Source organism: Pygocentrus nattereri, chromosome 24 (genome assembly GCF_015220715.1).
Source record: "Pygocentrus nattereri isolate fPygNat1 chromosome 24, fPygNat1.pri, whole genome shotgun sequence".
In the NCBI taxonomy this organism is placed as follows: Eukaryota; Metazoa; Chordata; class Actinopteri; order Characiformes; family Serrasalmidae; genus Pygocentrus; species Pygocentrus nattereri.
Window position 1 is genome coordinate 14,755,201 of NC_051234.1, and position 19,511 is coordinate 14,774,711.

At 41.2% G+C, this 19,511-nt stretch overlaps 1 protein-coding gene across 9 annotated transcripts in view; it reads right to left on the bottom strand.

The window, feature by feature from the left end:
• LOC108442230 (vacuolar protein sorting-associated protein 13B) overlaps nt 1–19,511 on the bottom strand; it is a 401,016-nt gene that overhangs the window by 236,940 nt on the left and 144,565 nt on the right. For all 9 annotated transcript variants that reach the window (XR_005129589.1, XM_037534077.1, XM_037534078.1 and 6 more), the window contains exons 23-24: nt 7,071–7,305; nt 3,917–4,155 (exon numbers count right to left, since the gene is read on the bottom strand). Coding sequence is in view for 8 of the 9 variants with exons in the window: in XM_037534077.1 (XP_037389974.1) it covers nt 3,917–4,155; nt 7,071–7,305 (474 nt within the window). In the remaining variant the exon portion in view is untranslated. The remainder of the gene's footprint in view (nt 1–3,916; nt 4,156–7,070; nt 7,306–19,511) is intronic.

A 19,511-nucleotide genomic window follows, 5' to 3' on the forward strand; every position in this document is an offset into this window, starting at 1 on the left:
CAGCCTGAAGAGAGTCCCAGTTATGTGGAAAACATTTTGTGTGGTTCCTGTCTCAAAGAAAAGGCAGCTGACAGGACTGAATAATTATCGACCGGTTGCACTGAAATCCCACTTGACGAAGACAGTTGAAAGGCTGATGCTAGCTCATCTGAGACCTCTGGTCAAAACAGCTCTTGACCCTCTGCAGTTTGCATTGGAGTGGATGATGCGGATATCTACCTGCTGGACAGAACGTACTCTCACCTGGACACATCAGGCAGCACTGTGAAGATCATATGTTCTTTGATTTCTCAAGTGCATTCAACACCATACAGCCTGTGCTGTTAGGGGAGAAACTACGGGTGATGGAGGTGGATGAATCCATCATCTCACAGACAATGGACTATCTGACTAGATAACCTCAGTATGTGTGACTGCAGGGCTGTGCCTCAGACAAGGCTGTGTGCAGGGTTGGGGCATCCCAGGGGACTGTGTTAGTTCCTATTCAACCTGTACACCTCTGACTTCAGGTACAACACAGAGTCATGTCATCTGCAGAAATTCTCGGATGACATGGCCATTGTTGGGTGCACAAGAAATGGACAGAAGGAGGAATACAGGAAGCTGGTAAGACTAAGGTGTTGATGTGGAGGTGGTTGGGACATACTGGGTGTGCACTTGGACAACAAGCTGGACTGGAGCTGTAACACTCTCACAGTGTACAAGAGAGGCCAAAGCTGTCTCTTCTTCCTGAGGAGGCTGAGGTCTTTTGGTGTGTGCACTAAGCTTCTGTGGACATTCTACCAGTCTGTTGTAGCTAATGCTCTATTCTATGCTGTTGTGTGCTTGGGCAGCAGCATTAACAACAGTGCTCTGAACAAAATTAACAAACTTATTGGGAAGGTTGACTCTGTTGTAGGAGTCAAGCTGGACTCTTTGGAGGGTGTATCAGAACAGAGGACGCTCAACAAGCTGTTAGCCATCTTGGACAACACCTCACACTCTCTGCACACTACACTGGATGAACAGAGAAGCACATTCAGTGGCCATCTGTTACTGTGTCAAAGAGCGCCATGTGAGATCTTTTTTACCTACTGCTACAAGCCTCTACAACAATTCTCCTTACTGCAGAGACTGTACTGATCTAATACTCACTGTGCAAAATACAGCAGAATTGACAGATGAAACAGACTTAAAAGACAATGAGAAGTTGGAGAAGGAGAAAGAGATACAAGAATGAAAAAGATCAGGAGAATCTATATTATATAGATCAGGAGCAATATACCACAACTATTACTGTAATGACACTTTTCACTATGCACTTTACACTACAATACTGATGCAACTCAAAGTTAGTCATGTCAATAATATGTGCTGTTAGACTACCTCATACAAGTAGTGCCTGCTGTCTTGTAAATACAACAAATCTGTCTCAAATGTCATGTAAATAGATACACTTTTATACTTGATTTTATTTCTCTTGTACTTTAACTTATGTCTAGATTTATTTCTGTTTTTCTGCATAGTTCATGGGTCTGCATGTCTTACTCCATCCATCCATCCATCCATCCATCCATCCATGATATATCCTATAGCAAATGGGTGTTATGGTACTCATGGTGGTTGCTAGGGTGTTGCTAAGTGGCTGCTGTGATATTCCGGTAGCAGCTATGGTATTCCAAGTGGTTGCTAGATGACTGCTATGGAATCTGAGGCAGTCGCTAAGGTGTTGCTAGGCAGTTGCTATGGTATCCCATGCGGTTGCTAAATTGTTACTAGGAAAGTATATGTCTTGTTTGTGAACATAAAATAAATAAATGTAAATGGGGGAACGAGGGATGAGAAAATGACACATAGAGGAGTGTGGGTCAGTATTACTGTGTGGTAGAATTTGAGGACCTTCCCTGAGTGAGTACATGCATTTAAGTGGCTTCTAGGCAAGGAAATAGTTGGGCTTGTGTGGGGAGAACAATGAATGAGAGTCTATGGGAGAAATGAGGGATGACATATAAAAAAAAAAAGAAGATGAAAATGATAAAGGCAGACCAGACGAATTGAATGCAAGGTCGCAGGTCTACCCTGACATAGTATATGTGAGTTTTTCTGTTAAGCAGAAGTACATTAGGGAGACATTACTCTGGGGGAAAAAAATCAGAAATTAACAAAGATTGCACGAAATCCCTGTGTCGGATCAAAAAGCTGTAAACAAGCATCAGATCACACATTCTGTAATTGGAATGGTGCTGATATGTTGAAAACTGTATGATGAGTTAGCAGACAAAAATCTGAAGAAAAAAAAGCAGAAGAAGTGGAAGAAGTAGAAGAAGAAGAAGAATTGACTTGAAATATTTCAGGCTTTTACAGGGAGATTCACAGCAGTGCAAGAACACTATATATTAGCAGATCCTTCCCCTCTTGACTCAGTAATGCACATTTTGTCTGTCTTTTACTGTCTTTGTCTTTGCACTGTTTACTATGCATCTTTTATTACTGCACTGGAAAGTTAGCCTGATAGTGTTTCGTTATACTGTACTACCCTGTATTTTATAATGACAAAGTTGAATTGAACTGAGTAATGCAAATTTTTTCACTCTTAATGAACAAATCTTACACAGTGCAACTTTAAAAAATGCAGTGTGACATTACAATTTTAATTGCAATTTAATCTTGTCTAATCAAGTACAATATGAAGCCAATAAATAAAAAAGAAAAAAAAGATCTCTAATAACTAGTTAGCATTGTTTCTAATAGCTTGCAAAACTCAAAACGAGATCCTAAATAATAATTTAAAAATATATATTTTACTTCTGTCCCTACCATCCTTTCCATATCATAATGTCCATTCTTGATAACAAAATCTCTCTTCAGAAGATGTGATACTGAAGGTGTGTTGTTAGACAGCAGGATAGTGCACTTGTATTACTATGTGTGACATGGTTGAAACATGGGTCGGTAAAGGCCAGCCTTAGTTATTCCACTGAGGCACAATTACCATGCATAATTTGTAAGCCCCCGTTCACCCCTTCTTTTTAATGGTCAGAACCACACAGGACTACCACAAAGCAGGTGTTAATCATTCACAGCACTGCAGTGACACTGATGTGGTGGTATGTTAGTGTGGATCGCTGCATCGAATGGATCACACATGGCAGAGTTGCTGGAGTTTCCACTCTGTTAGACACACTTACCTTGTTCATACACTTTGTAGGTGTAAAGTCAGAGACAATAGTTCATCTATCACTCCACACCTTGTGTTGGTCATCCTCTAGTCCTTCATCAGTGGTCAAAGAACGCTGCCCACATGATGCTGTTGGCTGGTGGAGTATTCTCAGTCAAGCAGTGACATTAAGGTGTTCAAAACTCTAGAAGCACTGCTGTACCTGATCCACTCCTATCAGCACGACACATTTACACATGCTACCACCATGTCATTGTCACTGCAGGGCAGAGAATATTCCACCACCCAAATAATACTTGCTCTAAGGTGGTCCTATGAGTGTTCTGAATATGGACGAACAATGTAAAAGGGGGCTAAAAATGTTTACAGAGAAACAGAAGGAATACAGTATGTAATGGTATAACAGTATGTAACTACAAAATGCACCTCTATGGTAAGTGGGGCTGATGAAATGGACAATGATTGTAGAATAAAGGAGGTAATTTTAATTATTTATGGCTGATTTTGTTAGCCATCAATCAGCTATCAATGGTTGATCAATGTTTCTATACATAAAACACTCTGTAAAGTAGAATGCAATATTGTAGCTCATATACAAAGTGTATTTGTACTTGAGTAAGATTTCCAACCTGCATCAAGCTGTATTCAACTTTAGACTGTAACTCTGATCAAGGAGCATCACATGATGGTGAGCCAATCTGAAAGAGAGAGCCCAAGATAGAAAAGAGCACTGAAGAGAAAAATAGTGTAGCGTTATACCTGTGGGTTGGAGAGTTTCAGATGCAGAGGCTGCAAGTCTACATGCAGACAGATGATGAACGCGTGTCTGAAGTCAGGAGTGATAAAGCCTGTTGTGGGCCCGGGCTGCAGCTTATGGGAGGTCACAGCGAGGGTGGAGGTACAGCCTATTGGCTCCAGCAGTGACAGAGAACGCTGATGCCCGAGCAATGTATACATACTGAACTGGCCCACTGTCACTGTCCATGGAAAGGCATCACCTTGACACAGAGATACACACACACACACACACACACACACATAAGCACATGTGCACATTCACAGAAGTACAGAAACACAACAACACCCAAACATAAGGTTACAGACTATAAAAGCTTTTCTTCACACAGTCAACACAAGAGGTGCATGAAATGTTCATCAATGTAATCTGCTCCTAATTCCTGCTACTAACTCTAAATGCAAACTGAGCTTGTCAACTTCTTTGCAATCTTGCAGTCAGGGACCTTTGAAAAGAACACTGTAAAACTGCGACATGAGGGGACACACTGGCAGAACATGAGGACTAGAAAAGGTGAATGATAAGAAAGTAACAATTTGGTCACAAGCACATTACTAAAGAAATTGATAATGGCCATAAATTCTCATTATTGTAGTTATGCATTTACAAATTCTGACACTCACACCTTTTAGCCAATATAAAACAAAGAGTTTCCATAAAGCTTTGAGTTTCCAAACCCTGACCCTGGAGATCCTTGGCCCTGCACGTTTTAGTTTATGGAAATCACTATAATGTGAAGGACAATGGGCTTCCAGGACCAGGTGCTGTGAGAAGACAACTGAGTCTGAAAGGATATTGCTTTAGAGATACCAGTAGTCACAGTTAATTGTATTAGGTCACCTGATGAAAACAAAGGTATTGGCTAATCGTTGTAATCATTTTTCATGTTACCAGTGTGCAGCATTTATAATGTTCGACTTCAGAAATCACAACATCAAGGCAAGCAAAAACACTCTTAGCATTACAATACTCTGGTCCATTCCAGTTTGGCATAGCAGAGAAATTTACCACAGGTTATGCTTGCTTGCTTGCTTACTTACAGGTTATAAGTTGCAGGAAAATCTACAGCAAATGCACTTGCTTCTGAATAATGTGTAGATTTTCTAAATATTTTAACAGTGCCCAAGGACCTTACTGTTATTTTTATAGTACCATCAGTCATTTATTTTGGTTTTGTACTACAAAAAAAAAAAAAAAAAAAAAAAACAGGAAAAAAAATACTGACCTAATCTGACAATACTGAAAAGTTCACTGAGGCTATTTGAATGTGTGGTGCAGGACAACAGAGTAAATTGTGTCTTTTTAACAATGTATTCAAATATTCTCGTCGCTGTTCAAGAGAAGAAGCACTTTGCTTCACAACATTTTAGATTCTACACGATGAAGAATTTAAAACCATTTAAGCACTGCTTTCTGCAATCCCAATATGTTTCTTGCTGCTCCAGACAGCTAGGTGGAAGGCCCAGTCACTTATTTTCAGAAATAAATGCAACTGAAATCACTTTTAAAAAAAATAAAATGAATAAAAATAAATAAGGGGAAATATCTGTGGAGAAAGGCTGGGGAAAAAATCCTACTTTCACAGGACTTGAAAAATGGCCAATCAAAGCCTTCAGGTCTAAGAGAAAAGCAGAGTAGCTAGCATTTAGTTTGATACACAAGTTTGCTTCCCACTGCGTTGATAAAATCAAGTTATGAGTTATTCAGATGGCTTTATAGTTTTTAATGATCACATTATCACACAATCATTACAGCCCCACCAAGTCACATTCTTAATACCAAGCTTTTGCACCAGTATTGATAATATAGCTAATCTCTTATTGACTAAGATCGTCTCAGATCGTAACAGCATCTTGTATAAACTAAACCTTCGCCATTGAATGTTTGCTGCCCCATCATTACACTTACTTATTAAAAAAACCTCCTAGATAAAAGAAAGTAGGCAACAAGTTTAAAAACAACCCATCATGTCTACTTCAAGATAAGGGCAAGTTTTTTTTCATTTCTTGTCTGATCAGGCCATTAAAAAACAGCTTCTTTCTTCAGACATATTCAAGGACACCCTTTATCTTGTTGTAAAAAGCAATATAAAGTTATACACCAGAAATTTACACTCTTTACCCTCCAAAAAACCCCAAAAAACAAGTTACTATAGGTGGCCTGTTCAGATCATGCATGAGTCCTGACAATGAGCTCCACATCACGTCCGGATTTAAGAATTATTAAGAAGTACAAACACATATAAATGTACACACAAACAAACACACCTACACAGATGCAGCTGAAAAGCCACAAAAGTGAAACACATAAGAACAGAAAGATAAAGTCCCAATGCTGTCTCTTCATTACCTCCCTTTTTAGTTTAAAATACAATGTCCCTGTCAAAGAAATTCTATTTCCATAAAGGTCACTTTTTTTTGAGGAGAAGGAAAAACATTACTAACTTATAAGGAACTTAAGCTAAAAACCGTTTTCCAAGTAATACTGAACCATTTCTTTTGGTGCATTCATCATGACTACTTCAGACAATGTAAAGGGCAGCTAGTGTTTACAAAAATATGAAATTCAAAACAAAATCAACAAAAACAGAGATAAAAAGCAAAATAAATGAATTACATAATAAAAGCAGACTAACAAATGGTAATAAAAAGTTTGGTTCATTCTTTGAACTGAACCATCAAATAATCCTTGAAAAGGACCTGAGCTCTTCTTATTATTATATAACTATTTGAATATTCAAAAACAACTTCTTTCCAGAAATCCTAATCCACCACCAGACTTAAGCAACAGAACCATGTTTTCTGGAACAATGAATCATGCTTCACTAACTGTCAGTCTGTTGGACAAATCTCAGTTTGGCCATTGCCTGGAGAGTTCTACCTACTGAAATGCATAATAAAGATGGTGGAGAAGGGATACAAGTTTGAGGTTATTTTTTGTTTTTCACAGTTTGGGTTCAGCTCCTTAGTTCTAGTGAAGGGTAAAGTTAAAGCTACAGTGTACATTTTATACAATTCTACCTTTGTGGCAACTGTTAGCGGAAGTCCCTTTTTGGCATGATTTGATGATGAAATCCTTAACTGCACAAACTGTGTGTGAATGCTATACATGGCTTACCTTCCTCCAGGACCGGTCTAGGTATGGTAAAGGGGATTTCCTGCAAGGGCTCCATGTGCCTATGTCCAACACTGAGCACACTGATCTGGGGCAGGCAGACCACCAGAGTCCCTGGCATTGAAGCTTGGTTGTGATACCAGCTGCGCACAGTGCCTGGGATATCACCACACACTATGGTGCTGGGGCATGGCAGAGTGTCATTAGGCACAAACACACAACATGACTGCAGCTCCACCTATGACAGGAAACACACAAATACAGTTATTAATGAGACTTAGTAAAGTTAATTTGATATGACTCTGCTTCTACATTTCAATTGCTTAGCAGTCAAAAGGAAAGAAAGACTGAGACAGTACTTCTGTACAATATCCGTGTGCAACGCTACAGGAAAATACTGGTATGTAGTACATGCTGTGTTGTGTTACGTAGGTTGTGTATGCGTTATATGGTATATAATAAAAAATACAGCATACAGTCAGCTCCATAACTGTTGTTATCCTTGGTGAAGATGTGAATGGGAAAAGAGGAAATAAGGAAAAAAGGTCATTAAAAAAGAGTAAAAAAAAATACACTGCTCAAAAAAAATAAAGGGAACAGTCAAATAACACATCCTAGAACTGAACGAATGAAATATTCTCATTGAGTACTTTGTATTCTACAATGTTGATTGTGCTGACAACAAAATCACACAAAAATCAATGGAATTCAAATTTATTAACCAATGGAGGCCTGGATTTGGAGTCACACACAATTAAAGTGGAAAAACACACTACAGGCTGATCCAACTTTGATGTGATGTCCTTAAAACAAGTCAAAATGAGGCTCAGTATTGTCTGTGGCCTCCACGTGCACTAAAGGGCATGCTCCTGATGAGGTGGCAGATGGTCTCCTGAGGGATCTCCTCCCAGACCTGGACTAAAGCATCTGCCAACTCCTGGACAGTCTGTGGTGCAACGTGGCGTTGGTGGATGGAGCGAGACATGATGTCCCAGATGTGCTCAATCGGATTCAGGTCTGGGGAACGGGCGGGCCAGTCCATAGCTTCAATGCCTTCATCTTGCAGGAACTGCTGACACACTCCAGCCACATGAGGTCTAGCATTGTCCTGCATTAGGAGGAACCCAGGGCAAACCACACCAGCATATAGTCTCACAAGGGGTCTGAGGATCTCATCTCGGCACCTAATGGCAGTCAGGCTACCTCTGGCGAGCACATGCGGCCCTCCAAAGAAATGCCACCCCACACCATTACTGACCTACTGCCAAATGCTGAAGGACGTCGCAGGCAGCAGATCGCTCTCCAAGGTGTCTCCAGACTCTGTCATGTCTGTCACATGTGCTCAGTGTGAACCTGCTTTCATCTGTGAAGAGCACAGGGCGCCAGTGGCGAATTTGCCAATTCTGGTGTTCTCTGGCAAATGCCAAGCGTCCTGCACGGTGTTGGGCTGTGAGCACAACCCCCATCTGTGGACGTCAGGCCCTCATACCATCCTCATGGAGTAAGTTTCTAACTGTTTGTGCAGACACATGCACATTTGTGGCCTGCTGGAGGTCATTTTGCAGGGCTCTGGCAGTGCTCCTCCTGTTCCTCCTTGCACAAAGGTGGAGGTAGCGGTCCAGCTGCTGGGTTGTTGCCCTCTTACGGCCTCCTCCATGTCTCCTGGTGTACTGGCCTGTCTCCTGGTAGCGCCTCCAGCCTCTGGACACTATGCTGACAGACACAGCAAACCTTCTTGCCACAGCTCACATTGATGTGCCATAATGGATGAGCTGCACTACCTGAGCCCCTTGTGTGGTGCTACAATGAGTGTGAAAGCACCACCACCATTCAAAAGGGACCAAAACATCAGCCAGAAAGCATAGGTACTGAGAAATGGTCTGTGGTCTCCACCTGCAGAACCACTCCTTTATTGAGTGTGTCTTGCTAATTGCCAATAATTTCCACCTGTTGTCTATTCCATTTGCACAACAGCATGTGAAGTTGATTGTCAATCAGTGTTGCTTCCTAAGTGGACAATTTGATTTCACAGAAGTTTGATTTACTTGGAGTTATATTGTGTTGTTTAAGTGTTCCCTTTATTTTTTTGAGCGGTGTATGTCCCTCTTCTGGGTAGGTATACTACAGCTCCTAGGCTTAAGACCAAATCTAGAAGGAGAGGTACATATAAGTGCAAAATTCTCCCACAAATTGTTTAGCCAACAAATAATGTACCCACAGATAAATATGTAAGTTGTGCAGCGCAAACAACTAAGCGATAAGTGCGTGTGCTGTATATGCGGCTGATCTGACTTCTGTCTGGCATTTATTGTGCAAAAGAGTTGGACCTGCAATTTTGGCAAGTGGGATAACCAGAGAGATGAAGGAAGTAGGCAGGAGTACTGTGAGGCTAGTCGCATTGCGAAAAGAATGGTGGCAAATACAAAGGCTCAGGCCTATGATGAGCTGTGAGAGAGGCTGGACAGTAAAGAAGGAGTAAAGGACTTGTATCATTTGGCTAAACAGAGAGATAGAGCTGGAAAGGATGTACAGCAGGTTAGGCTGATAAAGGATAGAGAGGGAAATGTACTAGTGAGTGAACAGAGAGTGTTGAGTAGATGGAAGGAGTACTTTGAAGAACTAATGAATGAGGAAAATGAGAGAGAGAGGAGGACAACAGGGGGAGACATAGTGGATCAGGAAGTGCAGAGAATTAGTAAGGTGGAAGTGAGGGCAGCTTTAAAAAGGATGAAGAATGGAAAGGCAGTTGGTCCAGATGACATACCTGTGGAGGTATGGAGAAGGCAGTGGACTTTTTAACCAGGTTGTTTAACAAAATCCTGGAGAGTGAGAGGATGCCTGATGAGTGGAGAAGTAGTGTACTGGTACCCATTTTTAAGAACAAGGGTGATGTGCAGAGCTGCAGTAACTACAGAGGTATAAAGTTGATGAGCCACACCATGAAGGTATGGGAAAGAGTTTTTGAAGCAAGGCTAAGGCGAGAGGTTCAGATCAGTGAGCAGCAGTTTGGTTTCATGCCCAGAAAGAGTACCACAGATGCAATTTTTTCGTTTAGAGTGTTGGTAGTACAGAGAAGGTCAGAAGGAGCTACATTGTGTCTTTGTGGATCTAGAGACGGCATATGATAGGGTGCCAAGAGAGGAACTGTGGTACTGTATGAGGAAGTCAGGTGTAGCTGAAAAGTATGTTAGGGTGGTGCAGGACATGTATGAGGATAGTGAGACAGTGGTGAGGTGTGCAGTTGGAGTGACAAATGGTTTCAAGGTGAAGGTAGGGTTACATCAGGGATCAGCTTTGAGCCCCTTCTTGTTTGCAATGGTGATGGAAAGGTTGACAGATGAGGTCAGGCAGGAGGCTCCATGAACCATGATGTTTGCAGATAACATTGTAATCTGTGGTGAGAGTAGAGGGAGGTGGAAGAGAATCTGGAGAGGTGGAGATTTGCACTGGAGAGGAGAGGAATGAAGGTCAGTGGTGACAAGACGGAATACATGTGTGTGAATGAGAGGGAGGCAGGTGGAAAGGTGATGATGCAAGGAGTAGAAGTCGTAAATTTGGATGACTTCAAATATCTTGGGTCAACCATCCAGAGCAATGGACAGTGTAGAAAAGAGGTGAAGAAGAGGGTGCAGGCAGTGGAGTGGGTGGAGACGGGTGTCAGGGCTGATATGTGACAGAAGGATAGCAGCAAGAGTGAAAGGGAAGGTTTACAAGACAGTAGTGCGTCCTGCTATGATGTATGGTTTGGAGACTGTGGCTCTGTCTAAAAGACAGGAGGCTGAGCTGGAGGTGGCGGAGATGAAGATGCTGAGATTTTCGTTGGGTGTGACAAGGATGGACAAGATTAGAAATGAGCAGATCAGAGGGACAGTGAAGGTGGAGCAGTTTGGATATAAAGCCAGAGAGGCCAGGTTGAGATGGTTTGGACATGTGTTGAGGAGTAATAGTGGATATACTTGTCAAAGAATGTTGGAGATTTAGCTGCTGGGTAGAAGGAGAAGAGGTAGACCTCAGAGAAGGTTTATGGATGTAGTGAAGGTGGACATGGAGCTGGTTGGTGTAAAAGTAGAGGAGGCAGTGGATAGGGCAAGATGGAGGCAGATGATCCGCTGTGGCGACCCCTAAAGGGAGCAGCCGAAAGAAGAAGAAGAAGAAGAAGAAGAAGAAGAAAAAGAAGTATAACAGTCTGTCATATAGAGAAAGTGAGATTTACATTTCATAGAAATACTACTGCACAGCCTCAGACGGGGCTTCAGTTCTTTGCTCAGATATTGCTAGGTTTCAAATAAAAACTGAATTAGTCAAAATGTAAAAGGGACAGACTGTGTGTGTGGTGTGTGTGTGTGTGTGTGTGTGTGTGTGTATGCATGCAAGAAGAGGGGGAAAGACACAGAGAGCAGGGTCATGCTAGAAGGACAGTGAGTCAGAGTTTTTGGAGGATACTGGCAGGCAGGGGATAAGAAGGACTGATGAACAGCATGAATGACTACTGAGGTCAGAATCTCCCATCTGTGTGAAAGCCACTGCTCTGCCAAAACCACCAATGACCACTCTTTGAGTTAATGTGTATGTGAGAAAGGACTGGTCAGTGTGTGTCCAGCAGTTTGAGCATGACCAAGCAGTGATTCAGGGTGGAAAGTGCTTTCAGGGCCAGGTGAATATTCATGCCACTGGGACATCAGCTTGTGTGAGCAGAGGGTTCAGGATGATGATCAAGGCTTAAGGTTGGACTAGGAGCAGACAATGACATTTTCAAAGAGGAGTTACCTCTGAGGATATTGAAAGTGTGTGTAAACAGCTCTAGGACTAGACAGAACAGGTTTAAATGACAGAACTAGGACTAGACAGAACTCTTTAAATGAAAGATTAATAAATATTTAATATATAGATTTATTTAGGTTTATGCAACAAGGGGAAATATTATAATAAGACCATTATGTATAACTATTAATAAATATTATATATACTCACCAAACACTTTTTTTAGGAACTACAATCTGTAATTGTAGTTCATGTTCATGAGGTCATGAAAATAACTTAAATACTCTAATTGGATAAAAAGTGGCTTGGTGACTTTTCATGCTAATACAGAGCAAGGGCAGTCGAACAATTGTGTCCTTAATATCACAGAGACAGCAGTTTCCTCCAGTCATGTTCAGCACACACTACAGGGTTCCACAGCTGCACATCTTGTTTTAATACAGCTTTGAAAGTTCTACTCTTTAAATAATATTTTGATTAAGCCACCCTGATTCACTGAATATAACCTTCACTTTAAATGTGAAACCTTAGTATAAGACATTTTGGGTTTTGCTTAAATACAGTCTGATTGCCACTCTTTTCCATAAACAGGGCCACAGTGAGCCCGGTGGAAGGGGTGAGGTGTGTGTGCATTTAGTCAGTCCTGTAGTGTGTGGTTGAGACTCATTACACAAGATCTACAGCAGAATAGGGGAAAAAACTAACTGAACAAATCCCGCACAATTTTAATTTTAACTGAATTAAAAAATGTTTTCATGGAAAAATACGTTTTTGGAACTTGTTAAGGAGTGCTTTACATAGTGCACTCTAATGCAGAGTTGGTACTGAGAGAGTGGTGAGGACTCATACATATATATATTTAAATATAAATATATATTTAAGTATGCACATAGTACTGGTGAAGAAGCGAAGTGGGGAAGATACAAGAGAAATAGAGCTTGGCCCCCAGTAAAACCACATGAATAAACATGGCCTGGATTGTCTGAATCTTAACATGTTCTTAACAACTTCTGATGGAAAACAAGGAAGAGATTTATATCAATAATGTTTTTCCAGTGTGCCATGGCTGGGCCCTTGTAGGAGTGCTTGCTGAAAGAGGTGCCATTTGCAGCCTGGTAGTCTGGGAGTCCAACCTCTTTGGAGCCACTGCAACTACAGTTATGGTAAAGTCATGCATGAGTTTGTATTTTGCATTGTATGCGTCTTCTGTGTGTATCTCACGCTGCTGCTGAAAGGTCACATTTGTATGTGTATCCTAAGGGTAAAATCACAGGTCTGGAACTGTGCAGCAGAGGTTCCAGCTGCTAGTATGTACTGTTTGTGCAGGCACCCCCCAGTTCCAAACCCAAACCCTCACACCTACCACAACTGGCCCATTGGGTGGCGATGGCCAGCTCATTTTGTGTATATGAAGACATTTTTAGACTGTAGCCTCAATATGCACTCTGAAGGTTACCATCCCATAGGGTATGGAGCAGAGCAAGATCATGGCCCTGTGGCCACACTAAATAGACCTAAATAGAGCTGCTTGCTATTCACCTGCACTCACCGCCCCACAAATAGGCAGGCTGTAGAGGGAAGAGTGAGCATTCAGAAATCCACCTGCTGTTTTACATGCTACTTGCCTTTAAAAAGCAGCAGCAGAGAAGTTGTAAAGATGTTGCCAGTACCAACACAGGTAAGTTAAAGTAATTAAGTGCAGAGCTGGAAAAACACTGCCTCAATCCTGACATGATACCGCTACTCAATCGTGTAAGACACTCCACGGTGGCTGTAAAACTTGCTAACTGGCTAACAGTGAGCTCTTAAGTGAGCTACAATTACAAACAAAACTAATCTGACCAATGTGGAATCAAACAAATATTATTTCAAGCTTTGTTTCACACAGAGAAATATGCATGTGTGAAAGTTTTATTTAATTTAGGAGCTCAGTGAAGACCATGATGCTGTGTGTGTCTGTACGTGGCTCTGTAACGGTTTTGTTGGTGTGCGTCCCTGTTGCTGCAGTGAAGAAGAGGTGAGAAATACCCTCTCAGTTTTCTTGTTAATCCATCATAGCTCTGAGGCAGGGAGAAGAAGGTCCACTGTGGACAGAACACATGGCTGTGGTTACACAATCGCATCACCCCCCTATCAAAAGCTTCCTGCTCAGCAATGAAACCACTGAAGACTGCCTTGACAAATAAGGCTCTATCCTCTTCTATCTAACTCACAACATTCTGGCACTTAACAGGCCACCCACCATGATAAAGCAGGCAAAACAAAGGGAGAGGAGAAATAATGTGCTCCAACTCTGCGAGGAAAAGAGATGAGATGACAGGACAGGGCAGGACAGGGCAAGAGAGGAAACCAGCCTTTTTTGAGTTTTGAGACATACACCAAAGTAAGACCCGCAAGAAAAACATCAACCCGCTCAGCCCACTGGCTCAAACCTCCTTAATGCAAATACATCACATAACACTTATACATACACACAAATAATACAACACAACACCTGCTCCCAACTACAGAAGAAATATCATTCAACAATTTGCTACCCCTGTTCCAGTACCGACACACACACACACACACACACACACACACACACAGTCCTAACTGCTTACAGAAGCTGATGAGTGTGCACGGCCTTGGCGGCTAAGGTAGCAATGAGGGAAAATAAACCCTGCAGGGCAGAGCTGACTTGGTTTGTTTGAGCAGGTTGGCCCATTAGCTCTGCTGCTTCAGTCATGCTTTGATCACTGTGTTTGTTGATCCAAGGTCACTCTGCTTTTAGGTGCCAGTGGCCACTGAGTACAGGTGTGAGGAATGGGAGGAGGCTGGAATGCCATGGCTTAATTTTAACACAGCTGGTGTACTCTCTAAACATATAGCCTATGACAGACATAATAGTGTACAGAAGATACAGTTTAGGGAATACATCCAGGCATTCCACTGCAGCGACCAGGAGACCAGTATTTGTGTCACAAAAGTTCAACACAACATCACAATAGAATTGGGCTGAAAGGAATCTTAGTGTGGGCAACACACACTACTGTGTTACTGAAAGCAGATCAATTGTGCTGCCTTTTATGCATAGCCAAGTTAAATCATCCATTTGATAGTACCAAGTGAATATGCATTACAGAGAAGGCCAGAGGCATTGGGTCAGACCCAGGGCTGTGTGAGGTCATGGAGATCTTGGACAGAATGGGATAGAGAAGGCACCACCCATAACTCATAAAATAGCTAATGACAGATCCACAGTCACTACTTTGACTTAGATCAGGCGCTAAGACAGACGATCCTGCTGTAAGCAGTAAAGAATGTGAATAGGCTTCAGGGAATTGACATTGATTCCTATAAAGAAAAAAGGCAGATTAAATGTAGAGTGCAGATTTTCCACTCACCTTGCTCTGTGCTCTTTTCAAACCTGCTCTCTATGCACCGCTATACACAGGGACCGGAATCTCACAATCTTTAGACCCAATCCAATTTCCACCTCGCCCCTAACACTTAGCTCTACCCCTCCATTTTGTGCGTTCGCATATAGTATAAATGGTGCAGCAGTTACGTTTTGATACCCAAGGTTGCTGCACCATTTAAGGTGGAACGGAAAAATCTGATCATGAAGATGGGGATTAAAAAGCTTCAAGTTCAGCTTCATATCAACAAAAAATTCTTGGTGGCGATAATAAAAAATTGCCACCCCTCTTTGAAGGCGTATGATGCCCTAAATGTATTTAAGCAGTGAGGAGCTGTATTTCCCCTCTTCTGCTGTCACTGCAGACAGGCAGGGTCACCTACAGAGCAGCGCTAGTAGCTGTTAATGAAGTAATGTAGTTTTTTGTTTGTGCTTTTTTTATTTGGTGACTCGTTTGATTGATATACAAAACTGAAGTTGTGAATGATTTGCGAGCACCCATGCTTTTCAGTCTCCTCCTAAATAGCAAATGTCAGTGTGATATACCATTATTGCTGTAGTATGGAGACAAAGCAGGAAAACACATCCTGACTATTTTTTTCAGGCTATTTTAAATATGATTCACCTGTCCTGTCATGTGACACAGAAGTGTGATCACCACAGCTGGAGGCAGCATGTTGGAAAGGGCCGGAAAACCTTGTCTCGCCTGTTTACGTAAAAGTTGAAAACTGATGACGTATCCGGTTCTTGAAGGGCTGTCCCATTTCACAGGAGGAAGATTTCAACCACTACCCCTTGTAACTCAGTTTCAAGGGGTAGGGGTAAAAATAAGATATGGGCCTTACAAACATAGTGCTGTCATTTCCCAGTACACACCATTACAGAGCACTCACATACTTTAGTGCAGCTTCTGGAAGATGCATGCTACTATTCTCACCATGGAGAGTAAATTACATAAAACATACAACAGTAATTTATATATAACTATATAAACTAAACCATAACTGAATAAATGCTTCTTTGGAGAAGTAGGTCAGGCTCAGCATCCTATCTCAAGCTCAAGAACTATCACAGCTCTTGAGCTTGAGAATAACAGGCTCTTTTGAGGACAATGTGGAGGACGAGTTACATTCATGCAGCTCTTCCAGTATACAGGCCCAATTTACGAAAGCAAAACCAGAATCAAAAATCATGTGACAATTCCAAGATCTGACAGACAGAGGGAGAGGCAGTGGGGGGGTGTCCAGAGGGGGTTAAAATGGGAATGGGAAGAGATGAGGGATAGAGGGTGAAGTAATGAGTGTGAGAGAGGCGCTCCAGCCCGGGGGTCAGATCCTGTTCATGGAAACCATCTGGCCTGCTCTCTATGAGCCACACCAAACACAAACCATCTCTCCCAGAAAAAACAGCACAGAGAGAAAATATCCTCCTCATTAATGCATGGCAGCTGCACTGGTCAGTGTTACTTCATTTTTCCATGGCAACGGCCTCTCTGTTGCAGGAGATCCCGTTTCAGTTTTGGTAGCAACGTGCTGCTCAGCCAAGGTCGAACACATTAATGTGTTAAATAGAAGGAATTATTGCAAAATTCCTGAAATAGAATCACCTCTCACTCAGTTCAGATTAGAGTCCACAGAGACAAAAATGGCAGAACCATGCTACGGAGAGAAACAGGAAAAGAAAGAGGGATGAGTATAGCTTGTCTTAAAGACTGTGGTCTAGCAATCTCTACAAGGCATACCATATCTCTGCGACCAGACATTCAGTCAACAGTTAAATCTACCACTCACAGGTAAAGTTAATTAACTCTACTCAGACCACATATAGTTACCTCAAGTTACCTCATGACCAAACACAGCTCACCTTAAACACCACTAACCCTACACAAATCTGTAATAACTAAATATCACTACTCACATACTAAGTATCAATGTCAAACCAATGGAAAAGTATTTTTAAACAAATAAAGTATTTGCACTTTATTGAAGTACTGCTTTCAAGACTTTTAGTTTCACTTTACTGAATTTCTTAATATTGTACTTGTTGTACTAATATTCTAAAATATTGTACTTATTACTCTTTATTTTGAAGTAGCAGAAAAGAGGATCATTTACAAAGTGTTAAGTTAGTATCTGTAACTAGGTCCCAAGATACCTTTCTGATTGTCATTTTTTGCCTATGTTACTATGTTATTTGTGTCCTAAGCTACACAAGTCTTAAGTTTCAAGACCTTGGTTTCAAAATGGTGCAAAGAATGGCAGCCAAGGAGAGAGCCTTGTACATTTTGTGCTCATTTTTGTTTGTTAATTTCATCTATCATCCATCAACTTGGGCAGCTGAACAGAACGGACAGAGACGTGGAGATTACCTACAAAACAAAGGGACCACAGACATCACGGTACTGTTAAAATCATTCGCTCCTCATCTAGTGTTGCTTTTCTTCAACTGTAAACTGTTCTACTCTCCCAGAGAGTTGTCTTCTTTCACTTTGGTTGCTGTTTACATTCGGCCGAAGGTGCGCATGAGCAATGCGCAGAAACTGCTGGTTGATCAGATAAAGGAGGAATGAATCTAGAATGACTGCAGATAACATCACTGTGGTGGACCTTATAGCCAATGGGGATCAGGCTGCCTCCGGAAAAGATGTTGAGCAGCTAGTGTCCTAGGATAGTGGACACTTGGTGAAATAAAGCAATTCTTATTTTGCAAGGGTTGACCAAAGCATATGATTTATGTAATTTGCCCAGTGCTGCTTCAAATACTTCATTAACCAAACATATCAAAACTTATATGGTCTACTCACAGCTACCAACCAACACAGCTAACAGATTTTCCCAGTTCAGTAAAAACCTTTAGCACCTGGCATGTGATCCAGCCACTGGATCGAGTCTGATAAATACCATTATTTACAGATATCATTGACATAATAGATTCTGGCAAATGGCCAGAGAACGTTTTATAAATGAAAATAAACACATGTTTTTGCCACCGTGTTGCTAGTGAGGGCCAACCAACTTGTTCTAGCAAACACGCAGAAACAGGATTTATTTCTATTATTTATATATATATATATATATTTAATTTTCATTTTCATACAGTTTTCATTGCCAGGTGCTAAAGGTTTTTACTGAACTGGGAAAATCTGCCCTTAGTTACATTGCACCAGCGAGCTGGAAATAAATACAGGACACACTAAAGCTCAGCTCGTTGGTGTCACTTGGTCATTTTAAATGTCTGCTCTCTAACCACCTCCACTCTGCCTGCAGCTGTTTTATCAAATTAGTTACCATTTATATATATATAAAAACAGAGCTTCTGCCTACATTTGCTAACCAATTTATTAATATGTGGTTTAAAGGTATTTATACTCTGTGACTCTCTCGATGTTGGATCCCATCAGAGTGGTGATATTTACAGAATTAAAATGTGTATTAGTTGATCTGGAAAATAGCATGAGCTTAGTTTTCTTAACATTTAAACCAGTTTGTGTTTACGCAAAGCAACCTGTGGAGCATTAAAGGAGCATTGCAGTTTTCTTACTGCAGCATAATCAGAGTCAGCTGAACAGTATAAAACCATGTCATCTGCATACAGGTGTACTTTGCATTAACATTTATATTGAATAAAACTGGGCCCAAAATTTAACCTTGTGGTACTCTTTTGGATTTACTCAAGAAATCTGATTTGTAATTACTCAGTGCTATGCATTGTTGTCTGTCTGAAAGGTAATTTTGGGTCCATTTTAGTGCATTTGTATCAAAGCCAATCTTTTGTAAGTTCCTTAGAAGAGCAGTATGATCAACTGAATCGAACACTTAATCGAACTCAATAAAGATGGCAGCACATTGCTTCTTCCTGTCTATGGCCACGTAGAGATAATTTAAAACCAGCGTGGTAGCAGAGATGGTGCTGTGTCTTTCTCTAAAGTCAGACTGATAGTTAAACAGGACAGAATTTTCGTGTAGAAGTGATTTAAGTTGACTATTTATTATAAGTTCTAAAATTTTAGCTAAACAGGACATTATTTAACATTATTTAAGGACTGTAAATATAGGAGAGAGGTGAATAAAATAGGAGTGGCCATTTATGTAGTGTAAAGTTTGGTGCAGGGAGGATTATGATGTGGGGTTGTTTTTAAGTAGTTGGGCTCAGCCCCTTAGTTGCTTAGTGCTTCAGCAGACCAATTTCATTTTGGACAATTTCATGCCCCAAACTTTGTGGGAAGAGTTTGGGGGCGGCCCATTCCTGTTCCAACATGAGCGTGCACCAGTGCACAAAGCAAG